We start from the raw sequence: 26,924 nt of genomic DNA on the forward strand, positions 1-26,924 counted from the left end.
TCACCGCACTACAGTGGTAAGGCCGGGATTGGAATCCACGCACGTCCGTATCCCCAGCCTAGGATCTTAGCCTCCGGCCTCTCGGCCTTTCCTGGGTGCGAGCTGCATCCGCGTCCCATTCAAATCATCTTCCAGCCGCTTCCCTGCCTACTCCTAGCGCTCCCTACACCTCAGAGTGAAGCCCCTGAGGGCACGCGCCATCAGTCCTTGGCTGCTTTCCCCCTTTTCTCCGCCAGAAACTGAGGGGTGAGACCGGCGATTCTGCCCCGGACACGTGTAGGTCACCCCGAGGGGCCCTGGGCATGCGGTGGAAGGGGCGCCGCCTCTCGCGGAGCTAAAAGCGTGTGGAGGCGTAACGCCGAGTTCGCGCGCGTTTGTCGGGGGAGCGGGCGGCCGGGAGGAGCGGCTGCGCCCCTGTGCGCATGCTCCAGGGCCGGCCGGCCTTGAGGCAGCGTCGCCGGCGGGGCAGGTTGCCGGCCGCGTGCGGTCCGAGCGCCGGGTTCTGTTCGGCGCCGCCGGGTCACACGCGCTCTCAGCGCCGCGAGCCGCGAACACAACGGTTAGTTGGGTAACTGGCGGAGGCGCGCGCAGACCCCCGCGGTGTCTTCACTGCCTTGGGGTCCGAGGGGACCTGGAGAAAGCGGAGACCTTTGTCTCCGAGGAGGTGGCAAGTAGCCCGGCCGAGGGCATCGTGGCGAAGGAGGTGCAGTCAGCTGCTCCGGCCGCGGGTTCGGGGAGAGGAGTGTGGTCGTGGTGATCTCGGGGAGTCGCTTCATCCCCACAGCTTTTGATCTGGAAGAATAACGACCTGGACTATAAATACAAAAAGGGTTAATTAGTCTCCTGCTTTCCAGACTCTCTTGGCCGAGTTCTGCGGCCGCGGGAGGTGGTTTGGAGTCGGAATTTTTTGGCGGGGGCGGGGAGCGTCGTATCTTGCCAGCCATAAGTTAACCTTTAAGCTCTACTTGTTACTCTTCCTTTAGTTCATCCTTACAAATTGGAATTCTCCCCCGTTTGGTCTCCATGATTTGCTCGGCCCATAGAAATTTCCTTTTCTCCTCCAAACCGACCTGTCCCTGTCCTCCGTTATGTGTTATGTGTACCATTACTCTTTGTATTATTTATGTTTACTTTCTCTCCTCTACCAGATTGTAAGTTTAAGGTAGTGACCATCTTGGTAGTTACCACATGACCTAATTAAAGGGCACAGTGGATGTCTTGAGTAGCAAGACAACTTTTTGGGTGATTATCAAAAGTACTCTTGTGGGTCCAGTCACAACAGTCACATTACTTGAACCTTGTCTAGAGGAGCTCACCCTGTAAGATCGGTGCAGGTCGGATGCCTATTGGGGCAGCCTCCTAGAGGTCGATGAACCTCATTTGGAATAGCTGCTCTGCAACTTTAGAAATGCACGTTTCCCTCCAGTTGTGATTCCGCCATGCAGATGTTTGTAGTTTATCATTTGGAAAACTCAGGGTAGGACAGGGACAGGGAGTAGATTAGCAATGTACTGTCGTTTTTTATGAAAGTGAAATAGATTGTCGAAATGACTGTAAGTGTTCTTATATAAAGGAAATGGTTTTTACCTAAATGATATGTTTTAGGATTTATGTCGTCAGTGTTTGAAAACTAAGTTTAACCTGTAAGTTTGTTTTGAGGTAACAAAAGTGCCTTTCAGGTACTTCTTTAGAACCAAAAATGCCCTTTAAAACAGTTTTACAAATAACTGTTTATGTGTGCTTAGTAAGTAATGCTGTGTGCTAGACAGGCACTGGATTTGTTAGTCTTTTGTGGGATGTCAGGTACTGTACAAAAGCAAAGCAACTTTGTTCCTTCTTTGAGGGGGTAGGCTCAGATTAGCAGTGGTAACGATGTTCAGACTCATTCTCGGAATATTAGACCATAATATGTACAGGAAGGTACTAGAAGGAGATGAATTTCAGTTTTTTAAATTTAGGATGAAAACTTTTAGAATGATGAATAAAGCTTTGAAACAGTTTTGTATGTGGTCTTTACTCATCAAAACCTATTGAGATTTTTTATATAGAACTAACAAAAATATAAAACTTCAGTGTTGAATATTTCTGTGAGTAGTTTAATTCTTTTTTTTTTTTTTAAGGAAAGGAAAAAACTTTCTCTGGTGGCTTCCTCTTTATGACTAATTTCCCAGTTCACTGGGTGTGAATTGGATACTAGCATTGATACTCATTTCTGCTCACAAACTATACTGTAAATAAGTATAACCCTAACACTAGTTATTTTAAACAATCCAAGGAAAAGATCTGTCATATATTAACAAATAAAAATGGTATATGTAGGTTCCGATTTGGGGGCGTATACTTTGGATTGCTGCAGAAAATAGTATTTACAGATTCTATTCTAGGATATAATGTGGAATTCCGTCAAGCAAAGCCCTTCTACTGTATAGCGTCAAGGTATTTGAAGGACACAGCCTCTGACTTCCCTTTCTTCACTGTTACTTTGGATTTTTATACCCGTCTTAAAATGTGAAAAAATTGGTCTGTATTTAGAAACTCATATAAAATAAGAAATAAATTTCAAGTAACAAGGACAGCAATTTGGCAGTTGGCAGAATTGTGCTGAGTCCATATCTGGGATATAACAGGAATGTGTAAATGAGGTCAGGCCTGTTCTAATAATGAGGACTGGCCAATTAGGTTATACAGTGGCCATTTCCCATAAACTGAATGAGCCAAGCACCAGGGTTTGACAATTTTAAGGCACGTGTAACACAATATATGATATGCCAGAAATTACATCTTTGCAACTATTAAACTTAAAAGTCTGAGTAATTGATGTATAAGGGGATACATATTTTCCAAAGCTCTCTTAGGGACAAACAGTTGAAGACCACAGACCAAACCAGAAAACCAAACCCATGGCTGTCGAGTCGATTCCGACTCACTGTGCCCCTACAGAACAGAGTAGAACTGCCCCATAGAGTTTCCAAGGAGCAGCTGGCAGAGTCAAACTGCTGACCTCTTGGTCAGCAGCTGGAGCACTTAACCACCATGCCACCAGGGTTTCCAGACCACAGACGGGAACCACTTAAACATACACCTTGTTTTCCTTCAAAGTAAATCCCATGAGATGTTAGGTTAAGAGTAGATAAATAAGAATGGTACAAATGAATTTATCTCATCCAGTATTTTGCTTGATTTTTTTTCTGCCTCATAGCAAAAATGAATCTTACACAAGCCTATAGTTGTGAAAAAAATAACTTGGTAGCTGTATCTAAAAAGACCCCAGGCAAAGGATATTATGGGATGAGACACTACTTTTCAGAGCAGGAACAGGAACCAGGTGAGGGACTTCTGGGTGGACCAGATTCCTGCATAAAACCAACCAGCAACTCTGGTCTGTGCCAGCAGAGCCTTTACCAAGGATGAACTGTGCTTTGGGAGATCAGGGCTCAGTGGGGTGGGGGAACTGTGACATGGCTCCTATACCAATTGTACCTCTTCTGTAAGAGAAATAGAAGGTATGTTCTGTATTCTCTCAAGCACAAAGATTGCATTTCTAATAATTTCATAGCCTAATCTTACCCATTCTGATGACATAATTGGGAAGAATCCTTGAAGGAGATGAATCTATAATTGCTGTCAGGCTCTAGAACAGCGACCTTCTCTTCAAATTTGATTCAGTTTCTGGTCTGGACTTGGGAAGTTCAAAATGTTAGGAGGAGATGTGAGAGATAACCCTATCTAAAGCATTCCTGGGCCAATTATCCCAGATTACTTTAAAGGACTTGAATCTGATAACATGCCTGGGCCCCTACAAACAGGGCTATCTTGGAACTTGGGGGCCTGTTTCTCCAGCCAGTAGGCCCTGGGGAAGTTTGGGGCAAGGCGAGGGCCTCTCAAAGAGCACTGTGGAAGAAGTCTAAAATCTTTCTGAGGAACTGAAACAATCTCAAGAATGTGCTCAGGCTTCTCCTTTTTGTGGTGGCAATGCCCTGATTCATGTGTGTTTAAATGAGCAAATTATATGATAACATTTCTTAGGCATTTGTGTGTATATTGTCTTAGTTATCTAGTGCTGCTATAACAGAAATACCGTAAGTGGATGGCTTCAACAAATTTATTTTCTCACAGTTTAGGAGGCTAGAAGTCCAAATTCAGGGTGTGGCCCCTAGGAGCAAGCTTTCTCTCTGTCATCTCTAGAGGAAGGTCCGTGTCTCTTCTGAGTTTCAACTCCTGGGTGATCTTCATATGGCTTGCTTTTTAAATCTCTCTTACATCTCAAGAGTTTGACTCAAATCACACCCTATACTAACCCTATACTAACAACCTATTCCCAAATGGGATTATAACTGTAGGCATAGAGGCTAGGATTTACTATCCATATTTTGGGGGACACAGTTCAATCCATAACAATGTATTATTGAGAATAAGTAGTTCTGTAGGAGAATTTTTTATACCTTGTAATTGTTTTACGGACAATCTAAGATACTTAAAACATTTTCTGGGTATTGTGGATGACCATCCTTTTAAAGGAAAAACCCAAAACCAAACCTGTTGCCAGTGAGTCGATTCTGACTCACTGCCGCATAGCATTTCTAAGGAGTGGCTGGTGGATTAGAACTGCTGACCTTTTGATTAGCAGCCAACCTCTTAACCGCTGTACCACCAGGGCTCCTTTAAAGGGAAAGTACATTTACATTTGTTTAAAATGAGTACAAATACCGTATGATATGAATTTAATTCTGTAGGCTAATTTAAGTGATGATCCGATGATTTTATGGCATATTTTAAATATTGTAAGAACAAGTTTTACCTTCGTTTAAATAGCTAAAAGTATACGGTAGTATAGGCATATTCACTTTGACAGCATTGATCTGATTGCAGCAAAACATAATCCATCTTATAAAATTAATGTTCATTTGCAGTAACTTTGTGGTACTGTATCTAATTTGTACATATGTAATATTACAATGAAAATAATCTCAACTCAGCAGTCTATAAGAGTTTTGTTTTTTCCCCTCCCCTTTTAAAAAGGGTCTATAAATTAAAGTACATGTGTTTTCGAGCCAGACTTACTTGGATTTGGATATGGGCTCTGCTACTTAACACCTTTGGGCATCTCTTCATCTGTAAAATGGGCTTTGATTAACTCTACAAATATAATTGCCTGCTATCTATCAGAAACTATTCTAGACAATAGGAGTATGTCATTGAATACAATGGATGTGGACTCTGCTCATGAGAAGCAAACACAGTTTAGTGGGGGAGGGCCAGCTAACAAGAAATTACAACATAGGTGTAAGACCAGGATCCTATGAATGCATGTAGCAGAGATGCCTGGCCTAACCTTGACAGTTCAGGAAAAATGAGATCTGAAAGAAAAATAGCATTAGGTATATGGGAGAGCCAGTTCTAGGCAGAAGGAAAAGAAATGTGCAAAAAGCAGAAGATAGAGAACGTGGCACTTTGACAACTTCAAGTACTCTGTGGCTGGAGCATAGCATATAAGGGAAGACAAAGATGAAGGTGGAGAGGTAAACAAGGGTAAGATTGGAATAAGTTTGGAATGCTCTGTTAAATAGGAGTTAACAAAGTTCCAGAAAGAGATAACAGTAAATTCAGAAACCCTAAGGGATGAGGATGTTTGACATAAAGACAGTAAGAAGGCCAGTGCAGTTGGAATGGTATGAGCCAGGAGGGACAAAGGTAGGTCATAAAGTCAGGGTACATTATGTAGGGCCTTTGTAGGATTTAAAAACTTTGGCTTTACATTCTGTTCACTCTGAGTGGACCCTAGCCTTCAGGAGCAGGTGAGTGAATTAGGTCCAGAACCATACACAATGGTTAGTCCTGATTGAACCAAGTACTTAATCAAAGTTAATTATGTTGCTAGAGTAAGCATTCTGGCAATTCTGTTGCCTAGAGAGAAGCTGGGATTGTTGTAGGACAATTGGAATTACTGGCAGCCTTCTTGCCTAAATGAGTCGAGGGCCTGCCTGAAAGCGGAACCAACACAAAAGAAAATAGAACCAATGAATAGGGAGGTATCTCTGGCCATGAGTTGGAATTGACTTGATAGCAGTGGGTTTGGGTTTGTTTTTGGTTTTATCCCTGGCCACATCATTTGGTCCTTGGATCCAGCTATACCTAAAGCCAGAGCTGCTACCTTAGATTTCTGTTACATGAGCCATAAGCATTTTCTTTTTGTTCAAATCAGGTTGAGTTATGATTTGGTCACTTGCCAGCCTAATTAATACAGAGTAGGCAGAAGAAATGAAATCTTTGAATTCAACTGAAATGGAGCGAATACCCGAAAGGAAGAAAATCCAGAGAGAAGTCAAGGAAAGAAAGTATTCAAGAATGTTGTCTTAGTTATACAGAAATACCACAAGTGGATGGCTTTAACAAAGAGAAATTTATTGAGAGATAAAAGGTGGTGCAGGCCACACCCAAGGGAAACTCCCTTTACTTTGGGGACCTGAGTAAGGGTGGTATTACAATCCCATCCTAATCCTCTCAACATAAAATTACAATCACAAAATGAAGGACAACCACACAATACTGGGAATCATGACCTAACCAAGTTGACACATATTTTTGGCACAATTCAATCCATGAGATTCCACCCCTTGGCCCCCCCAAAATCACATCGTTATATTCACCCGGTCATATCATAGCAAAAGTCTTAACTCCAAGTCCAAAATCCAAAAATTGCTCTTCATCTGTGAAGTCTAGAATACAAGTTATCTTCTTCCAATGGTATAGTGGCAGAACAGGCACAAGCTAGACATTTCCATTATAAATGGTAGAAACGGAGGGGAAAGGAGACAAAACAGGCACCAAACAAGTCAGCAGAACACGTTAAATTAGCCCTCAAAGCTTTGAAAATAATCCTCTGTTCTCTGAGACAATATACACAATAACCCTGCCCTCCGGCCTCTACATATTGGCCATACCCTCCAGATTCTGAGTGGGGACCCCTCGGCCCTGGGTTTCAGCTCCACCTTCCAGGCCCACTGGGACGGCAACTGCTCCCTGGGCTTTAGGCTCACAATTCTCCCAGTGCATCTGAGTGGCAGCTCCACCCTTAGAGACACCAGAGGCCACAGCTCCACCCTTTGAAACCCCTGAGATAATGGCCATCCCTTTTGAAACTGAGGCAGCTTCTTGTATTGTCTTTTCAGCTTCTGCTTCCTGGTTTCTTGGCTTCTTGGGTCTTCGAGCCTCACACCCCCATCTGCCCTGCTGGGGCAGGTGTTCCAAAGCTCAATTAAGTACCTAGAGGCACCCCACTCCACCAGGAAGCCTCCAGCACATGGGCAGCTCTCTCACTCCGTGGTTCGGCTCCAGCGCAGTCTCACTCTGGTCTCCTGGTTCTGCTGCAGGTGGTTCTCTGCTGTTCCCACTTCTCTGACACTCAGGTTCTCTGCTGCGCCAGTCCTCTGCTGCTGTCACAACTCTATGCATTCACAGTTTTAAAACTGATTCCACTTTTGAATATCTGTTAGAGCAGCACCCCACTCTCGGTACCAAATTCTTAGTCATCTAGTGCTGCCATAACATAAATACCACAAGTGGATGGCTTTAACAAAGAGAAATTTATTCTCTCACAGTCTGATAGGTTACAAGTGCAAGTTCAGGGCATCAGCTTCAGAGGAAGGCTTTCTCTCTCTGTCGGCTCTGGAGGAAGGTCCTTGTCCTGAATCTTCCTCTGGCAGAGGAGCTTCTCAGGTGCAGGGACCCCATGTCCACAGGACGCACTCTCCTCCTGCTGCTGCTTTCTTGGTGGTATGAGGTCCCCCACTCTCTGCTTGCTTCCCTTTCCTTTTATCTCTTGAGAGAGAAAAGGTGGTGCAGGCCACACCCCCAGGGAAATCCCCTTTACCTTGGCGACTTGAGAAAGGGGGGTGTTACAATCCCAACCTAATATTCTTAACATAAAATTACAATCACAAAATGGAGGACAGCCACACAATACTGGGAATCATGGCCTAACCAAGCTAACACGTATTTTTTGGGAAGACACAATTCAATCCATGGCAAATGTATTTTCATATGTAGAACAAAACTCAGATTCCTAAAAAAAAAATGCCACTTTTACTGGACTGGCAGAAATTGGTTGAGCTCCCAAGATTATCATCCTGGGATGCCCTTTAAATTTGGAACTCAGACCACTCCCAGAGGTCACCTTTTGGACAAAAGACAGGTTGGTCTATAAAATGAATATTACCTGTGAGTACTGTGCTCCTCTAAACAGAAGAAAATATATATATTTTTCAGTATTTTCAACATTTTGAACACTGAACCCCAGACAGCTGTCATCATTTGACCTGTCAGTACCCTGGAAACCCCCACTTGCAGGCTCATCTACCTGACCTAACTCAGAGCTCGCTCAGTGCAAACAGCCTTTGCCCCAGCACATTTGTTGAGAACAGTCAGTGGCAATTTTTAACATCAAAGTGGCTTGAGTTGGGGCAAACAAGAAGCTGACCAAAGCACTTGAAAAACTGGGAATGACGTGTCTGTAGGGAGCTTTGAAAAGTTCTGACAAATTCCTGGGAATCTAAGGGTCACATGCATGTTTAGGGCTGTGCCCATCCTCAGGAAATACCCGAGAAGACTTGAGTCTGTCACCTCTGGTTGGCCTTGAGGCTCTGCCCAAGTGGGAAGTGAAGACTGAGGCAGAGTTGTAAACTGCCCGCTAGAAAGTCAAAAGCATGTCTCAACACACACAAAGAACCCCTTGGCAGAGGCTGAGAGACTTAACTGATTCAAGACATTTAAGGAAATCTCTGCCCAGTCATTAGCTACCACTAAGCTAACCAAGTAGAACCTTCAGTGGCCACATATGACAAAGAATAAAGACTTTACAGAATTAGTTTAAGAAATTAACAAAATTAAAACAGCACCAGCAACAAACACAAACAGCAGGAACAACTAGCCCTGGGTGGGGGAGGCTATGTAGAGTATGATTTCTACATTTACCACATTATATTATTTAAAATGTCCAGTTTTCAACAAAAAATTATGAGACACACAACAAAATTTTTTAAAAGTTTAGTTAATAGGAAAAAAAATTAATAGAAACTGTCCCTGAGGAATCTCAGAAATTGGACTTACTAGATAAGGATTTTAAATCAGCTATAAGGTTCCTAGGAGATGTAAATAGTTTGCACTCAACTGTTAACCTAAAGGTTGGCAGTTCGAACCCACCGAGTGGTACCATGGAAGAAAAGGCCTGGTGATCTGCCTCTGTTAAGATTATAGCCTAGAAGGAAATTTACTATATTCTATAAAAAAAAAAAAAAAAAAAAATTCTTTTTTATATTGTAGACACCCAATAAAGGGTGTTTACAAAAACCCACAGTAACATCATATTTAGTAGTCAAAGACTAAAAACTTTCTCTGTAATATCAGGAACAAGACAAGGATGTCCACTCTTGCCACTTCTATTGAACATTATACTGGAGGTTCTAGCCAGGGCAGTTAGTCAAGAAAAAGAAATTTCAGCATCCACACTGTAAAGGAAGAAGTAAAAATATCATAGATGACATGATCTTGTAAATAAAAAAACCTAAGGAATCCATACCAAAAAAAAAAACCTTTTAGAACTAAGAAATGAGTTCAGCAAGGTTGCAGGATGCAAGATTAATATATAAAAATCAATTATGTATCTATAACAATCCAAAAATAAAAGAAAATAATTGCATTTACAATATAATTTAAAAAATTATACTTAGGAATAAATTAACTAAGGAGGTGCAAGACTTGTACATTGAAAACTAGGAAACATTCCTGAAAGAAATTAAGACTTTTATAAAAGGAGAGACTTTCTGTGTTCAGAGATCAGAAGACTTAACATTGTTCTAAGATGCACCTGGCAACCCTGGTGGTGTAGTGGTTAAGAGCTACATCTACTAACCAAAAGGTCGGCAGCTTGAATCCACCAGGCCCTCCTCAGAAACTCTTTGGGGCCGTTCTACTCTGTCCTGTAGGGTCGCTGAGTCGGAATCTACTCAACCGCAATGGGTAAGATGTATCTATTGGTTCCATTCCATCTGGAGCAAAGGGTAATGAAGAAAACCAAAGACACAAGGAAAATATTAGCCTAAAGGGCCACATGAACTAGATCCCCCACCAGCCTGAGCTCAGTAAAACTAGGTTGTACCCGGCTACCACCACTGACCACTCTGACAGGGATCACAACAGAGAAGTCCCAGGCAAAATGGGAGAAAAATGTAGAACAGAATTCAAATTCATGAAAAGAAGATCAGACTTACTGGTCTGACAGAGACTGGAGGAACTCCCAAGACTATGGCCCTCAGACACTCTGCTAACTCAGAACTGAAACCACTCCCAAAGCCCACTTTTCAGACAAAGATTAAACAGGCCTATGAAACAAACAATAACACATGAGGAATGTACTTCTTAATTCACTCAAATATGTGAGACCCAAAAGCAGGATGAGAAGGCAGGAAAGGACAGGATCTGTCCCAATGGACACAGGGAATCCAGGGTGGAAAGGGGGAGTGTGCCATCACATTGTGGGGATTGCAACCAATGTCACAAAACAATGTGTATAAATTTTTGAATGAGAAATTACCTTGAGCTGTAAACTTTGGCCTAAAGCACAAAAAATAAAAATAAAAAAAGACAACATTTTTAAGATGGCCAAAACCAAAAAACCAAACCTGTTGCAGTCGAGTAGATTCCAACTCATAGAGACCCTGTAGGACTTAGCAGAACTGCCCCATAGGGTTCCCAAGGAGCGGCTGGTGGATTCAAACTGCTGACCTTTTGGTTAGCTGCTGAAGCTAACCATAGCTCTTAACCACTGCGCCACCAGGACTGCATTAAGATGGCCAGAACCATTGCAGTCGAGTCGATTCTGACTCAATAGCGACTCTATGGGACACAGTAGAAGTGCCCCATAGGGTTTCCAAGGAGCGCCTGGTAGATTCGAACTGCTGACCTTTTGGTTAGCAGCCAAGTGCTTAACCACTTTACCACCAGGGCCCCTCAGCACTCCCTAAATCAATCTAAAGATTCAACACAATCCCTATCAAAATCATAGCTGCATTATTCATTATAGTCAAAAAGGAAATAACTCAGATGTCCATCAACTGGTGAATGGATAAAAAGTGGTGTATCTGTAAAAGGAATATTATTCAGCAATAAAAGGGATGAAATACTGATACTATAAGATGGATGGGCCTTGGAAACATTAAGTGAAAGAAGTTAGACACAAAAAGCCATATTTTGTATGACTCCATTTATAAAATATGTCCAAAATAGGCAAATCCACAGAAATAGAAAGGAAATAGGTGGTTGCCAGGGTGAAGAGGGAATGGGGTGGTGATACTGCCAATAGGTACAGGATTTCCTTTGAAGGTGATGAAAATGTCCTGAATTTAGATTGTGATGATAGTTGCACGATTCTATGAATATACTAAAAACCGCTGAATTGTATACTTTAAAAGGATGAATTTTATGATACAGGAATTATATCTCAATAAAGCTTTTACTTCAAAAAATCAATTGTGTTTTTATACAACAGCAACTAACAAAATGATTTTTTTTTTAATTGCCATTTACAAGGACAACAAAAACTACCTTGGAATAAATCTAACAAAAGTTGTGCAGAGCAAGGAAATTTTATAATTTTACAAAGGTTTTGGAGATTTTACTTCTATAAAATGTTTATTTTAAAAATTTATAAAGACTTTTAGTTTTTTTAGCAGAACTTAAGAGTTGTTTTCTTTCTGTCACTGCAAGGGCTCTTTCTAAATTATGCTTTAAGTGTTTGATTGGAAGGTGAAGTATTTAGAAGTTGACTCCTGTGGATAAGGAAGCTAGGGTTTGTATTCTAAACTAAGAAACATGTAGTCAAGAATGAGGTTGTCATCTTTGACCTGCACGATACTATAGCCCGGGTGGTGTGAGGGTGACCAGAAATGGGCATGTCTGATGAAGGATTAATTTGAACATAAAATAGAAGTTGGCTTAAGTAAATCAAAGGAGAACATGACTTCTCTAGACAGGTAAGTCTGCTCCCAACCTCTCTCATCTGCTACTTATTCATAATCTTACAATATGTCTTCTATGCTCTTCACTACTACTGGGTCATCTAAAAAGAAGAGGGTATAAGTCTTTGATGTAAAACTATCAGCTTTTGCTATTAGGGTTCATTTTTGCAGATTTTTACTGTATTGGTTGGCCATCAGTTAGGAATCTTTTCTAGTCACATAATAGAAAAAATATGTATCTTAAATCCAGGCAGCTGGATGAAAGGCAAACTTTACTGAGATAACTTTCCAGTCCATTAAAGTGAGAATCTTATGTTTCAAATGGTCTTTTATTTTGCAAATTGCTATACATGTTGAGAGTTAAGAATATCAGTATATCCTTCCTGACATTTTTAAACTCAGCCTATAAATTCTAGAGAAAGTAAAACCTAGGTAAGTGTCACGAATTGAATTTTGCCCCCCAAAAATGTATGTATCAATTTGGCTAGGCCATGATTCCCAGTATTGTGTGATTGTCTACCATTTCGTGATCTGATGTGATTTTCTTATGTGTTGTAAATCCTATATCTATGATGTGGGTGAGATGAGCGGAAGTTATGTTGATGAGGCGACTCAATCTACAAGATTGGATTGTGCCTTGAGCCAATCTCTTTTGAGATATAAAAGAGAAGCAAGCAGAGAGATATGGGGACCTCATACCACCAAGAAGCAAGAGCCAGGAGAATAGTGCATCTTTTGGAGCTGGGGTCCCTGTGCTGAGAAGTTCCTTGACCAGGGGAAGGTTGATGACAAAGACCTTCCTCCAGAGGTGACAGAGACAGAAAGCCTTCCCCTGGAGCTGGCACCCTGAATTTGGACTTCTAACCTCCTAGACTGTGAGAGAATAAATTTCTCTTTGTTAAAGCCATCCACTTGTGGTATTTCTGTTAGCAGCACTAGATGACTAAGATAGTAAATATTGGAGAATATGTTTTGAGAAAAAGAAATTATAAAGGAAATACTAAATTGTGAAAATTTTAGAAGGTATGTATTATGTGGGTTTTGCAAGTTAAATGATTCATTTGGCTATCTTTTGTAATGTGGAGAATTATGGATGTCAGTTACTAAAATAAGTATGCTTATAAGTTTGAACAAAAAAGAATGCATTTATTGAAAAGGATTTTGGTGTATGGTTCAAGTAGTGGTAAATGTTTAACCCACTGCCATAAGTCTCTAAAAATTATGTGTGATACCACGATTCACAGAGAACAAGTAACATCAAAAAGCAATTTAATCATTGGTAATCTAAGGGGTGTTGTGGGAGTGGTTCGCTATTGATTTACTTGTTATGTACTATTTTAATTTCATATCCTTCAGATATTTGGATTTGAACTGCATTTTGGAACTTACCTTTACATAAATGCCACTGTCAGATGGAGGTCCAGTTGGATACACCCCCCCAGATGGAGGCTGGGGGTGGGCAGTGGTTTTTGGAGCTTTCATTTCCATCGGCTTTTCTTGTGCATTTGGCAAATCTATTTCTGTGTTTTTCAAAGAAATTGAAAATATATTCAATGCCAGCACCAGTGAAGTATCATGGATATCCTCCATCATGTTTGCTGTCATGTATGGTGCAGGTAAGTACCCGTGAAGACCTGCTTTTCTAACTCTCAATAAGCAAATGAATGTTCTTTAGTAAGTGCTTCGTAGATCTTGATGCTTTCATCAATGAGGTATTTGAAATGTTAGTTCTTGAAACTATATAATCAGAGTCACATTTTTTATTCCCCTTAAAAATAAAATCTACATAGCAATTGTGTGCTCTGTTTGGTGAGCTATAATATTATAAAGCAGGTGCCTTTACAAAAGAACTTTTAAAAAAAAATTTGTTCTTAGTCTGTTGCTGATATATAGAAAGGCAATTGATTTTTGTATCTTAATTGTATTTCCTGTAACCGGGCTAAAGTCTTGTTATTTACAGTGGTTTACTGGTAGATTCTTTCAGGTTTTTTAGATAGATGAACATACCTTCTGCAACTACTGATAGTTTGGTTTCTTCCTTTCCAATCCTTACACCTTTTTTTTTTCCTGTTTTACTGCGCTGGCTGGGACCTCCAGTGTAATGTTGAAGAAAAGTGGTGATGGTAGGCATTCTTGTCTTGTAGTTTTGTTATTGTTTTATATGAAAAAACACCCACTCACACACATTTTAGCTAGTGTGTAAATATGCTCTAAGGTTTGATCAGATTTGTTCATACTTTCATCACATCCACATGTCTTTGCTCTAGATGCCTGGCTAAAAAGTTGGACACAGAGCAAACTTGCTACATATCTGTTGATAATATCCTAGATATATGAAGGCTTCTGTAATCACTTATAATGAGGGTATTTACACCATGTTCTAACTTAACAAGAAGTAGACTAAAATCCCTTATACTTCAGTTAAAATCTATCCAACATGTTCTAGGTATATAGAAGATGCACAATCAATGTTTTTGTTTTGTTTTGTTTTTTCCCATTACACAAACCTATGACTCTGAAATAATGATAGAAAGCCTTACCACTGCCTTCTATTTTATCTGTTTATTTTGGCAGGGGGAGGTTCTGTCTTGGTACCCTTTTATGTCAGTTAATGCTTTGTGTGAGGGGGTGGGCTTCTTTTGTATATCACTATTACTTTTTTATATTACTAAATGGTTTGTTCTCTCCTAGGTCCTATCAGCAGTATCCTGGTGAATAAATATGGCAGTCGTCCAATCATGATTGCTGGTGGCTGCTTGTCAGGCTGTGGCTTGATTGCAGCTTCTTTCTGTAACAGCGTACAGGAACTGTACTTGTGTATTGGATTCATTGGAGGTGAGTGGCTACTGATGTATTTTCAAGCATTATTATTATTATTAGCACTCATCTGCCAGTTCTTTTGAGGAATGAAATTTCTTCTTTAGAAAAATTTCTGAGTTGTTATTTTAAGAGCTGTAGATATATTAATTTAAGAGTAACAGAAAAGCACGTCTTTAAAGAAAGTTCTGGTGCTTTTGTTGATTGAATGAACTAATTGAAGAGTTTTTCTTTCCTCCCTTCCTCTCATCCACCCTACCTCCCTACTTCCCTTCCTTCCTTCCTTTCTTTTTGTCTTAAAAAAAATAGTAGTGATAAGCAAAGGGGTGTGGCAAGTTGTTGAAAGGATGGTCATCTGCTGTTCCCATTATTACCCCTTCCATCCAAGCAGATATTGGCTCATATTGGAGTGGGAGAGATGTCAGATAGAAAGCAAGAATTTTCTGGTAGAGAAGTCAGATACATTTTCAAGGGGGTAAAGAGCACACATTAAAACCAACCCAGGCGCTGTCAAGTCAGTTCTGACTCATCGCAATGATGAGAGCCCCCTTTTTTAATAGCCAAATAAGAAAATGAAACTGCTAATGAGTATGAAGAATATAGATCCTTTCATAGGAAACTCTGCTGGTGTAGTGGTTAAGTGCTACAGCTGCTAACCAAAAGGTTGGCGGTTCAAATCCACCAGGCGCTCCTTGGAAACTCTATGGGGCAGTTCTACTCTGTCCTATAGGGTCACTGTGAGTCGGAATCGACTTGACAGCAGTGGGTTTGGTTTTTGGTTTATAGCTCTACAATTCAGAGAAAACCATTAGTAACATTTTGATGTTATATCCACTCATATGTTTTTCTATGCACACACATAATTTTTTAGAACAAAAGGGGGTTACGTTATGTATAATGTTTGCAACTAGTTTTTTTTTACTTAGTAATACATCCTCTACACATAATTGCCCATCTCAATAAATAGACTTAAGCGGCTATTATTTTTCCACTGTATGGACGTACCATAATTTCTTTCACTAGTCTGTAGTTAATGTACATTTAGGTTATTTACCTTTTTCACTATTAATAAACAATATTTGTATAATAGTGGTTAACTATACATCTTCAAAAATGATTATTTCCTGAGAATAAATGTATACAAGTGGAATTCCCATTCCTTCCCATTGCCACCGAGTCAATTCTGACTCATAGCGACCCTACAGGACAGAGTAGACTGCCCCATATAGTTTCCAAGGAGCGACTGGTACCTTTGAACTGCTGACCTTTTAGTTAGCAGTCATAGCTCTTAACCACTGTGCCACCAGGGCCTCTAAAGTGGAAATACTGGGGGAAAATGTTTTTGATACAGTTGACCAAATTACTTTTCAGAAAGGGTATAATACTTTACAGTCTCACCTGTAGGATATGAGGTAATGACAATAAAAAAATATACTTTCACTACATTTTTTACTTTTAAATATTTTAACCCATCCGTAATATTTGAACATAGAAAGAATATATGTTGTACCCACATGGTTATTCAGCTTGTTCATTATTTCATTTAATTCATTAAGCAAATATTTACTGAGTCCTCAGTATATACCAGGCACTATTGCATGGAGGTAGAGGCAAGATTCCTGCTCTTTAGTAGAGGGAAACCAAACCAAAACCTGTTGCCATCAAGTTGATTGTCACTCATAGTGACCCTGTAAGACAGCTGCCTCATAGGGTTTCCAAGGAGCAGCTGGTGAATTTGAACTGCGCAAATAATAAATAGACCAACAAAAATGAATTAAAAAAAAAATCAGATAGTAATAAACACTATCCAAATAATTAAAACAGAGCTTTTTTTTTTTTATATATATATATATATATATAATTTTTATTGTGCTTTAAGTGAAAGTTTACATTCAAGTCAGCCTCTCACACAAAAACTTATATACACCTTAAAACAGAGCATTTTGATGGAGGGTTGGATAGTCCCTAAAGGAATGGCCTCTCTGAGGCAGTGACTTTGTGTTGAGGTCTGAATGACAACAAGGAGCCAGATTTATAAACACCTAGGCAAACAGCTAGTTAAAGTCCCAAAGGCAGTAACAAGATTAGCACATGTGAGACTGGACAAGATGAGGGCAGGGAGGTAGGTGGGTGAGGGCCAAATCATGGGACTTCCAAAACCAGAGTGAAAAGCTGTGGATGAGCAGTCGTTCACCACCACCACCACCAGTAGCCCTCAAGCCAACTCCAACTCGTGCAACCCCATGTGTGTCAGAGTAGAACTGTGCTCCCTAGGGTTGGTTCTCAGTGGCTGGTTTTTTGGAAATAAATTATCAGGCTTTTCTTCTGAGGTACCTCTGGGTGGATTCAAACCACCAACCAGTGTGTTTTAACTGTTTGCACCACACAGGTATTCGGAATTGAAATCAGGGAGTGTCCTAATCTGGTTTACTTAGTTGGAGAGCAAGAATGGGAGACCACTTAGAACGTTACTTCCGAGGATAGCCCCATTGATTAGAAAATCCATTTATTCCCTATTAATTTAAATGTATGTTTTAGTTCTGTTCCTGGAGTTTCTGTCCACTTTCATAGATCAGTTTGTTCTTGTGTAAGTGGCTTATTGTTCTAAGTACTGTAGCTGTTTAACACATTTATGTATCTGTTAAGGTTGGTCCTACCAGTTATTTATCCTTTTATATGCATTCATTTTCCAGGTATTTTAAAGTCATTTTCCTCATTTGAAAACTAAAATACATTGACATTCTTATAGGCATTGCTTTGAATTAATGGATTTACTTAGTGTTGACATCTCAACAGTGTTGTATTTTATTATTCAAAAATACTGTCTGTCTGTCTTGCTTTCTGAATTTATAAGATTATTCTCTCGTTTTTAATTCCCTGTTCCTCAGAAGATGTAAAATTATGAAACTACATAGATCCTACATTTATTGTTGTTTTTGTTGCTCGAGTATAAGGGGCTGTAAATCTGGTATTGCTGCATAAAGACACCTTTTTTTTCCTATATATAACTTTTATTGTGCTTTAAGTGAAAGTTTACAAATCAAGTCAGCCTCTCACACAAAAACCCATATACACCTTGCTACACACTCCCAATTACTCTCCCCCTAGTGAGACAGCCCGCTCTCTCCCTCCACTCTCTCTTTATGTGTCCAGTTTGCCAGCGTCTAACCCCCTCCACCCTCTCATCTCCCCTCCAGGCAGGAGATGCCAACATAGTCTCAAGTGTCCACCTGATCCAAGAAGCTCACTCCTCACCAGCATCCCTCTCCAACCCATTGTCCAGTCCAATCCATGTCTGAAGAGTTGGCTTCGGGAATGGTTCCTGTCCTGGGCCAACAGGAGGTCTGGGGGCCATGACCACCAAGGTTCTTCTAGTCTCAGTCAGACCATTAAGCCTGGTCTTATGAGAATTTGGGGTCTGTATCTCACTGCTCTCCTGCTCCCTCAGGGGTTCTCTGTTGTGTTCCCTGTCAGGGCAGTCATTGGTTGTAGCCAGGCACCATCTAGTTCTTCTGGTCTCAGGCTGATGTAGTCTCTGGTTCATGTGGCTCTTTCTGCCTCTTGGGGTCGTAATTGCCTTGTGTCCTTGGTGTTCTTCGTTCTCCTTTGATCCAGGTGGGTTGAGACCAATTGATGTATCTTAGATGGCTGCTTGCTGGCGTTTAATACCCCAGACGCCACTCTTTAAAGTGGGATGCAGAATGTTTTCTTAATAGATTTTATTATGCCAATTGACTTAGATGTCCCCTGAAACCATGGTCCCCCAGACCCCTGCCCCTGCTACGCTGGCCTTCAAAGCATTCAGTTTATTCAGGAAACTTCTTTGCTTTTGCTTCAGTCCAATTGTGCTGACCTCCCCTGTATTATGTGCTGTCTTTCCCTTCACCCAAAGTAGTTCTTATCTACTATCTAATTAGTGAATAACCCTTTCCCACCCTCCCTCCCTCCCCCCTCTCGTAACCACAAAAGAATGTTTTCTTCTCAGTTTAAACTGTTTCTCAAGTTCTTATAATAGTGGTCTTATACAATATTTGTCCTTTTGCAACTGACTAATTTCACCCAGCATAATGCCTTCCAGGTTCCTCCATATTATGAAATGTTTCACAGATTCTTCCCTGTTCTTTTTCGATGTGTAGTATTCCATTGTGTGAATATACCATAACTTATTTATCCATTCATCCACTGGTGGGCACCTTGGTTGCTTCCATGTTTTTGCTGTTGTAAACAGTGCTGCAGTAAACATGGGTGTGCATATATCTGTTCGTGTAAAGGCTCTTATTTCTCTAGGATATATTCCAAGGAGTGGGATTGCTTGATCTTATGGTAGTTCTATTTCTAACTTTTTAAGGAAGCGCCAAATTGATTTCCAAAGTGGTTGTACTATTTGACATTCCCACCAGCAGTGTAGAAGTGTCCCAGTCTCTCCACAGCCTCTCCAACATTTATTATTTTGTGTTTTTTGGATTAATGCCAGCCTTGTTGGAGTGAGATGAAATCTCATTGTAGTTTTGATCTGCATTTCTCTAATGGCTAATGATCGTGACCATTTCCTCATATATCTGTTAGCTTCCTGAATGTCTTCTTTAGTGAAGTGCCTATTCATATCTTTTGCCCATTTTTTAATTGGGTTATTTGTCTTTTTGCATTTGAGCTTTTGCAGTATCATGTAGATTTTAGAGATCAGACGCTGATCAGAAATGTCATAGCTAAAAACTTTTTCCCAGTCTGTAGGTAGTCTTTTTACTTTTTTGGTGGAGTCTTTGGATGAGCATAAGTGTTTGATTTTTGGGAGCTCCCAGTTACCTAGTTTTTCTTCTACATTCTTTATAATGTTTTGTATACTGTTTATGCCATGTATTAGGGCTCCTAACGTTGTCCCTATTTTTTCTTCCATGATCTTTATCGTTTTAGATTTGATATTTAGGTCTTTGATCCATTTTGAGTTAGTTTTTGTGCATGCATGGAGTGAGGTATGGGTCTTGTTTCATTTTTTTGCACATGGATATCCAGTTATGCCAGCACCATTTGTTAAAAAGACTGTCTTTTCCCCATTTAACTGTTCTGGGGCCTTTGTCAAATATCAACTGCTCATATGTGGATGGATTTATGTCTGGATTCTCAATTGTGTTCCATTGGTCCATGTATCTGTTGTTGTACCAGTAGCAGGCTGTTTTGACTATTGTGGTGGTATAATAGGTTCTAAAATCAGGTAAAGTAAAGCCTCCTACTTTGTTCTTCTTTTCAGTAATGCCTTATTTATCCGGGGCCTCTTTCCCTTCCATATGAAATTGGTGATTTGTTTTTCTATCTCATTGAAGAGTGTCGTTGGAATTTGGATTGGAATTGCGTTAAATGTATAGATTGCTTTTGGTAGAATAGACATTTTTATAATCTTAAGTCTTCGTATCCATGAGCAAGGTATGTTCTTCCACTTATGTAAGTCTCTTTTGGTTTCTTGCAGAAGTGTACTGTAGTTTTCTTTGTATAAGTCTTTTACATCTCTGGTAAGATTTATTCCTAAGTATTTTATCTTCTTGGGGGCTACTGTAAATGGCATTGATTGGCAATTTCCTCTTCGATGTTCTTTTTATTGGTGTAGAGGAATCCAACTGATTTTTATATGTTTATCTTGTATCCCGATACTCTGCTGAGCTATTAGTTTCAGTAGTTTTCTGGAGGATTCCTTAGGGTTTTCTGTGTCATCTGCAAATAGAGATACTTTTACTTCTTCCTTGCCAATCTGGATGCCCTTTCTTTCTTTATCTAGCCTAATTGCTCTGGCTAGGACTTCCAGCACAATGTTGAGTAAGAGTGGTGATAAAGGGCATCCTTGTCTGGTTCCCAGTCTCAGTGGGAATGTTTTCAGGCTCTCTCCATTTAGGGTGATGTTGGCTGTTGGCTTTGTATAAATGCCCTTTATTATGTTGAGAAATTTTCCTTCTTTGAGAGTTTTTATCATGAATGGGTGTTGAGCTTTGTCAAATGTCTTTTCTGCATCAATTGATAAAAATCATGTGATTCTTGTCTTTTGTTTTATTTATGTGGCGGATTACATTAATTGTTTTTCTAATGTTGGACCATCCCTCCATACCTGGTATGAATCCCACTTGGTCATGGTGAATTTTTTTTTTGCTATGTTGTTGAATTCTATTGGCTAGAATTTTGTTGAGGATTTTTGCAACTACATTCATGAGGGATATAGGTCTATAATTTTCTTTTCTTATGGTGTCATAAAGACACTTTTTGTCCAAGTGCACTTATGTGATAGTATTCCATTTAATGATCTACTGTTTATAATGGCCTCTCAGATCATGATGATTTTGTCAACTTGCCGTTCAGTTTGAGTAGTTAATTAATAACAAATAGACTTCTGATATTAACCACAGTATTTTTTTAATTTTGTTTTTTATTTTTATTTTTTTTCTCTCCTCCCCAGGCCTTGGACTTGCCTTCAACTTGAATCCAGCTCTGACCATGATTGGCAAGTATTTCTACAAGAGACGACCATTGGCAAATGGGCTTGCCATGGCAGGCAGCCCTGTACTCCTTGCTACCCTGGCCCCCCTCAGTCAAGCTCTCTTTGATATCTTTGGCCTTAGAGGAAGCTTCCTAATTCTTGGGGGCTTCTTATTAAACTGCTGTGTAGCTGGATCCCTGATGAGACCAATAGGACCCAAGCCAACCAATGCAGAGAAAGATAAGTCTAAAGAATCCCTTCAGGAAGCTGGAAAATGTGATCCAAAAGAAGGTGTAGGTGATGCAAATACAGATCCGAATGGCAGAAACCCCAAAGAGGAGAAACTCTCAGTCTTCCAAACAATTAATAAATTTCTGGACTTATCCCTATTCACTCATAGAGGTTTTGTATTGTACCTCTCTGGTAATTTGCTGATGTGTTTTGCACTGGCTACACCTTTAGTCTTTCTTACTAATTATGCTAAGACTTGGCATTTCAGTAGTGAAAATGCTGCCTTCCTTCTTTCCATTATGTCTTTTGTTGATATTATAGCCAGGCCTTTCATGGGATTTATAGCCAACACAAAGTGGGTAAGACCTCATATTCAGTATTTCTTTGCAGCTTCTATTATTGCAAATGGAACGTGTCATGTGTTAGCACCTTTAGCCACCAGCTATATTGGGTTCTGTATCTATGCGGGATCCCTTGGATTTGTATTTGGGTGGTATAGCTCAGTATTGTTTGAAACACTGATGGACCTCGTTGGACCCCAGAGGTTCTCCAGCGCTGTGGGATTGATGACCATTGTGGAATGCTGCCCCATCCTCCTGGGGCCACCACTTTTAGGTATAGTGTGTGCCCCTACCTCTCTGCTTCTGTTTTCATATAACAGGTGTACAGGATTGGGAAGGTGGTAGAAAGCAGAGATTAGTAAGCTGCTTGATGGCAGAGCAAGTCTCTCGCTTCTGTACCCTCGGTGCTGGCACAGTGCTTGGTACAGCATAACAGCTCACATACTTACACAATTGGATTCAGCTGAACCATCAAGTGAAAGGGGAATCAAATATTGTTACAAAATTCAGTTTTCTTTAAAACAATTTTTTTCTCTTCATAAAACTACCATGCTTATTGTAGAAAAATGTGTAATATACACGTTTAAAGTACTGGTGGTGATTTCATCTTAATCACAGAGTTTATCTCAGCAGTAACATTTAAAATAATAACAACAGCAACAATGTGAGGGCTCACAGGGTACCAGGGACTGTCCTAATTATTTTATATATCCTGTCATATTGCACAAGTTTATGAGTAGGACTGTTATTATTTCCACCTTGTAAATAAAGAAATAGAAGCTTCTAAAAAAATGAAATCACTTGCCCAAGATCCCACAGCTAGTAAGTGACCATAAACTTGATGGATTATTCCTTAAGAACATCACATTCTTTACACTTTAAAATTATTATTTAATACAAAATACAATGATTTGGCCTTCCTCTAGATGTGACTGGATGCTTTGGAGATTATGCATCAGAAAGTAAGGAGGATACATAAATGATGATCTTCTATTGACTTTTTGAAACATTCCCTCCCTTCTTTTCTCCTCCCCACACCCAGTGATTTGCCAGGTTTTATCATTTTTACCTCCGAAATCTCTCTCTAATCTACCCATTTCTCTCTATCACAAGAAGAAGGAAAATGTGATGCTCCATCCTCCTATCTGGGCTGCTCCAGTAGCTTCCTAACTGATTTGCCCCTATCCAGTCTAGGTGGCCTTCAGTCTTTCTACTCTACAGCCAGAAAGGTCTTTGCAAGTGCAAATATGATATCCCACCTGATTAGAACTCTCTGGTTGCCTCCCCTTGCTCTTAGGATGAGGATCAGTTTCTCTTATGTGGCCAGCAAGGCCTGCATGGCCTGGCCCTACCTGCCTCTCCAGCCTCGTTTCCTGCTCCTCACCTTTGGCCCTCTCTGTCCTAGCAGCCCTGCTGTTCTTCCATTCTCCCTCGCACAGCACACCTCACCACGCTTCTTCCTACCATTGCATCTGTGCCCAGGCTGTCCGCTACCTGGTCCTCTTCCCTTCCTTTTTACCTCGTTAATGTCTCTCCCCCTTCGGGTCTTAGCCTAGTTGACACTTTAGGGGAAACCTTACTGACCCCACTTACTAGTCACAGCCCCTATTTCTGCTTTAAAAATACCCTTTGTAGCACTTGTCACAGTTAGAGTTTTGGACTTGATGTGATTTTTTGATTACCATCTTTCTTCTCCATTGGCCTGTGAGCTTCATAAAGGCAGGGCTATTATCTTCTCTTTGTTCATACCTAAATCCTCAGGGCCTGGCACAGACAGTGCCTGGCATACGATAGGGATCAAATACTTTTGGACGAGTAGTGCGTGACTGAAACCATGTGGATTCACATTCGAATTGGCCATGTTAAGTCCTTTACAGGTATAGAGTAGTATTTTCCAAAGTATGTCTCTTAGGAAACTATTTCTGTGAAATGTTAAATTTGCTTTAACAAAAATTACATGTCCAAGTAAGTTTAGGAAGTGCTAAGTTGAATGGATTTCTTTACTACAGGACTTCTCGAGGCCTTTAATATGCTAATGGGCATTAAAAGAAATATGATATGCAGTTTCTCAAATGGATTTGACTTGACATATGTTAGAGAAGAGTCCTGTCACATAATGGTTAAGAGTGCAGGCTCCAGAGTCAGACTTCCTGGGTTGACTCACTTACCGGGTCTGTGCCTCAGTTCCTGCATCTGCAAGATGGGGATAATGATAATAGAACTTACTTTTCAAAGTTTATTTTTTCAGCATGAGACAAGTGTTCAAAGGAGTATTCTCTGGGAAACATCAATGTCGGGAAAGAGCCTTCATTTGGGTGTGCAAAAACTTGAGTTATAAATAGCTGTGTGACCTTGAGCAACCTTCCTCAACCCTGTCCTTTATAAAATGAGAGAACTGAACTAGATGACCCCTAAGTCTTTTCCAACTCTAATATGCCACAGTTCAATTACTAAGTTTCTAAAAAATTAAAAAACATACAGAGTCATCCTCAATCAGTCTGACATTGTAAAGAGGTGATCCTTTTTAGCACTTCATTTTTGCCTAATTTTTCATTTGGGAGACTCTGTAAAGACTGATGGGTCCTTGTTGTTAGGTACCACTGAGTCAATTTTGGGCTTGTAGAGACCCCATGTGACAGAGTAAACTGCCCCATAGAGTTTTTTAGGCTGTAATATTTACGGGAGCAGATGGCCAGGTCTTTCTCCCAGAGTGGTGCCACCAGAGCTTCTTGATGGGTTCTTAGGAGACTGGAATTACTCCCCCGTTTCTGAGTGAATCTTTAGGCTTTATTTGGGAAAGTGTACCTAGTTTTTTGAACCCACACTACGATTTCTTTTTTTTTTTTGATTGACTTTAGGTCGCCTCAATGACGTGTATGGAGACTACAAATACACATACCGGGCATGCGGCATAATCCTCATTTTCTCAGGTGTCTATCTCTTCATTAGCATGGGCATCAATTATCGACTAGTGGCGAAAGAACGGAAAGCAAAGCAGAAGCAGAAAAACAAAGGTAAAGAGAAGGAACCAAAAGAAATTACTAAAGCAGCAGAATCTCCGGAACAGAAAGGTGAAGTAGGAGGACCCCGAGAGAAGGAGTCGTCAGTCAGTCTGAAACCATGAACGAACAGGAGCCTGTGACCGGAGATACCTGAAATAATCCTACTGACGCATGTTCTACTGGTGGCGCTTAATAGAAACAGTGGACATTTGTGTGAAAATCCTACCAGGTGGTGGTTGATGGAATTTTTATTTCACTCCTTAACAGCAGTTTAAAAGAAATATGTCACATCCTTTGGGGGTGGGGGATTACAAAAGATGAGAGAAGGAAGTAGCTCTTATTTGAAGCCAGATTTATTGTGAATAATTTACATACAGTAACCCCAAAAAAACCCCACTGCCATCGACATACAGTAGAACTCGCTTTTTTAAGTGTAGAGTTCAGTGAGTTTTGACCAAAATCAAATAACTACCTCCCCAGTACAGAACATCTCCAACAGCCAGAGTACGTACTTCCCTCCTGCCCGAGCAGTCGGTCCCCTTCCTTTAGCCACAGATCTGACTTCTGTCTCCTGTAGTTTGCCTTTTCCAGAATGAAATAGATGGCATCACACAGCATGTAGCCTTTTCGTCTGACTTCTTTCACCTAGCAAAATGTTTTATGATTCATCCACGTTGTCATATTTATCAATAGTCCGTTCCTTTGTATTGCTGGGTGGGATTCCCATTGTATCCCGTTGTATGGACTTACCAAAATTTGTGTATCCATTGATGGACATTTGTGTTGTTTCTTTTTGACTATATCAATAATGCTGCTATAAACATTCATCTGCAAGGTTTTGTATGAATGTATGTTTTCATTTCTCTTGGGTAAATGCTAGGAGTGGGTGGGATTGCTGAGTCATATGGCAAGCTTATGTTTATAAGAAGCTGCCAAATAGTTTTCTAAGTGGCTGTACCATTTGTAGTCCCACCAGCAATGCATGAAGACCTCCAGTTGCTTTGCATCCTAATCAGTATTGTCAGTGTTTTTAACTTTACCATTCTAGAAGGTCTGTAGTTTGCCGTTTTAATTTGTATTCCCGATGACTAGTGATGTTGACCATCTTTTCATATGCTTATTTGTCATCTACATATTTTTAGTAAAACTTTTTTTTTTTTTAGTCCTGACGTTTAACAGTATCTTGATGATATTAAGTGCCTTGAGTTTTGGTCTTCAGAACTCTTTATGAGCTTTTTCCTGCTATCTGACAGTGAAATGGATATATTTTAAAATCCTTAAAAATGTAAAAGTGTATTTAAACAGATGATTGTAAAATCTAATAGCATGGAAAGATCATGATGTCAGAAGCATGGTACAATGTTAAATGAAAAAAGTAGAATGCAAAGTAGTTAGATCAGTGTGTATAATACACTCTCAGGGAAAAATGGGGAAGGAAATAGACAAAAAACTCCAGCCATAATTGTGTTAGATGGTGTTTTTTTCCTCTGTATTCCAGTTTTCCTTATCATGACTGTTACCTTTTTACTAAAAAAACATTTAATGTAGCACATTCTAAGAGTTTACAGAGTGAAAATGAATAGATTTAAAAGAGAAACTAACAAGAGAAACTCGGCTTCTAAGAAAATAAAGCTAATAATGACCATGAGCAGGTATTTGTTTCTGCTTCTTTAAGAGCTGCACTCTGGTGAAAGGCAGGTGAGCATGAAATGAAACTTAGGAGCACGGTGGCCCAAGTCATGAGTTCGCTGGTGCTGGAACGATGCTGTGGGGTATGGCAAGTCCACCGGCTGCCCCCTTCCTGGAGACAGTGCTCTTGGTGACAGCATTCCTGTGGTCACCCTGTGATCATCACTCAGCAGCAAGTCAATGTTTAACTCAGGAAGCCAGGACGTTCAGCACTTACCAGGAGTCACAGAGTTGCAGTTGTTCTAGAATATCACCTTATGAGATCAGACCCAGAAAAAAAAATACGCTGATGTCACAAAAAGATAGTGTGATGTTGGCCAAAGGAGCAAGTCTACCTTTCCACACATTGATTCAACAGATATTACTGATGCCTACC

The 26,924-nt window shown here is 40.2% G+C and overlaps 1 protein-coding gene across 2 annotated transcripts; it reads left to right on the top strand.

Annotated features, from left to right (window-relative positions):
• Positions 1-456: 456 nt before the first annotated feature.
• Positions 457-26,507, top strand: LOC100674041 (monocarboxylate transporter 1-like). 2 transcript variants are annotated; one of them, XM_010589581.3, is made up of 5 exons: positions 457-559; positions 13,368-13,627; positions 14,703-14,846; positions 21,265-22,131; positions 24,716-26,507. In XM_010589581.3, the coding sequence occupies exons 2-5, from the start codon at positions 13,411-13,413 to the stop codon at positions 24,979-24,981; spliced, it is 1,494 nt and encodes a 497-aa protein (XP_010587883.1). In that variant the 5' UTR covers positions 457-559; positions 13,368-13,410; the 3' UTR covers positions 24,982-26,507. The 2 variants fall into 2 exon arrangements, with proteins under 2 accessions (XP_010587883.1, XP_010587885.1); XM_010589583.3 differs by lacking the exon at positions 457-559 and adding an exon at positions 14,109-14,134 and having other exon boundaries at positions 13,479-13,627.
• The last annotated feature ends 417 nt before the right edge of the window (positions 26,508-26,924 follow it).

The sequence above is a fragment of the Loxodonta africana genome, chromosome 3 (assembly GCF_030014295.1).
Source record: "Loxodonta africana isolate mLoxAfr1 chromosome 3, mLoxAfr1.hap2, whole genome shotgun sequence".
NCBI classification, from domain to species: domain Eukaryota; kingdom Metazoa; phylum Chordata; class Mammalia; order Proboscidea; family Elephantidae; genus Loxodonta; species Loxodonta africana.

What these genes read in the sequence shown, in the direction of transcription:
- LOC100674041 (XM_010589581.3), top strand. Translation starts at nt 13,411, where the DNA reads ATGCCACTGTCAGATGGAGGTCCAGTTGGATACACCCCCCCAGATGGA. An exon ending in TGCTGTCATGTATGGTGCAG is followed by an intron (nt 13,628 to 14,702) that starts GTAAGTACCCGT and finishes GTTCTCTCCTAG; the next exon opens with GTCCTATCAGCAGTATCCTG. An exon ending in CCTGGGGCCACCACTTTTAG is followed by an intron (nt 22,132 to 24,715) that starts GTATAGTGTGTG and finishes GATTGACTTTAG; the next exon opens with GTCGCCTCAATGACGTGTAT.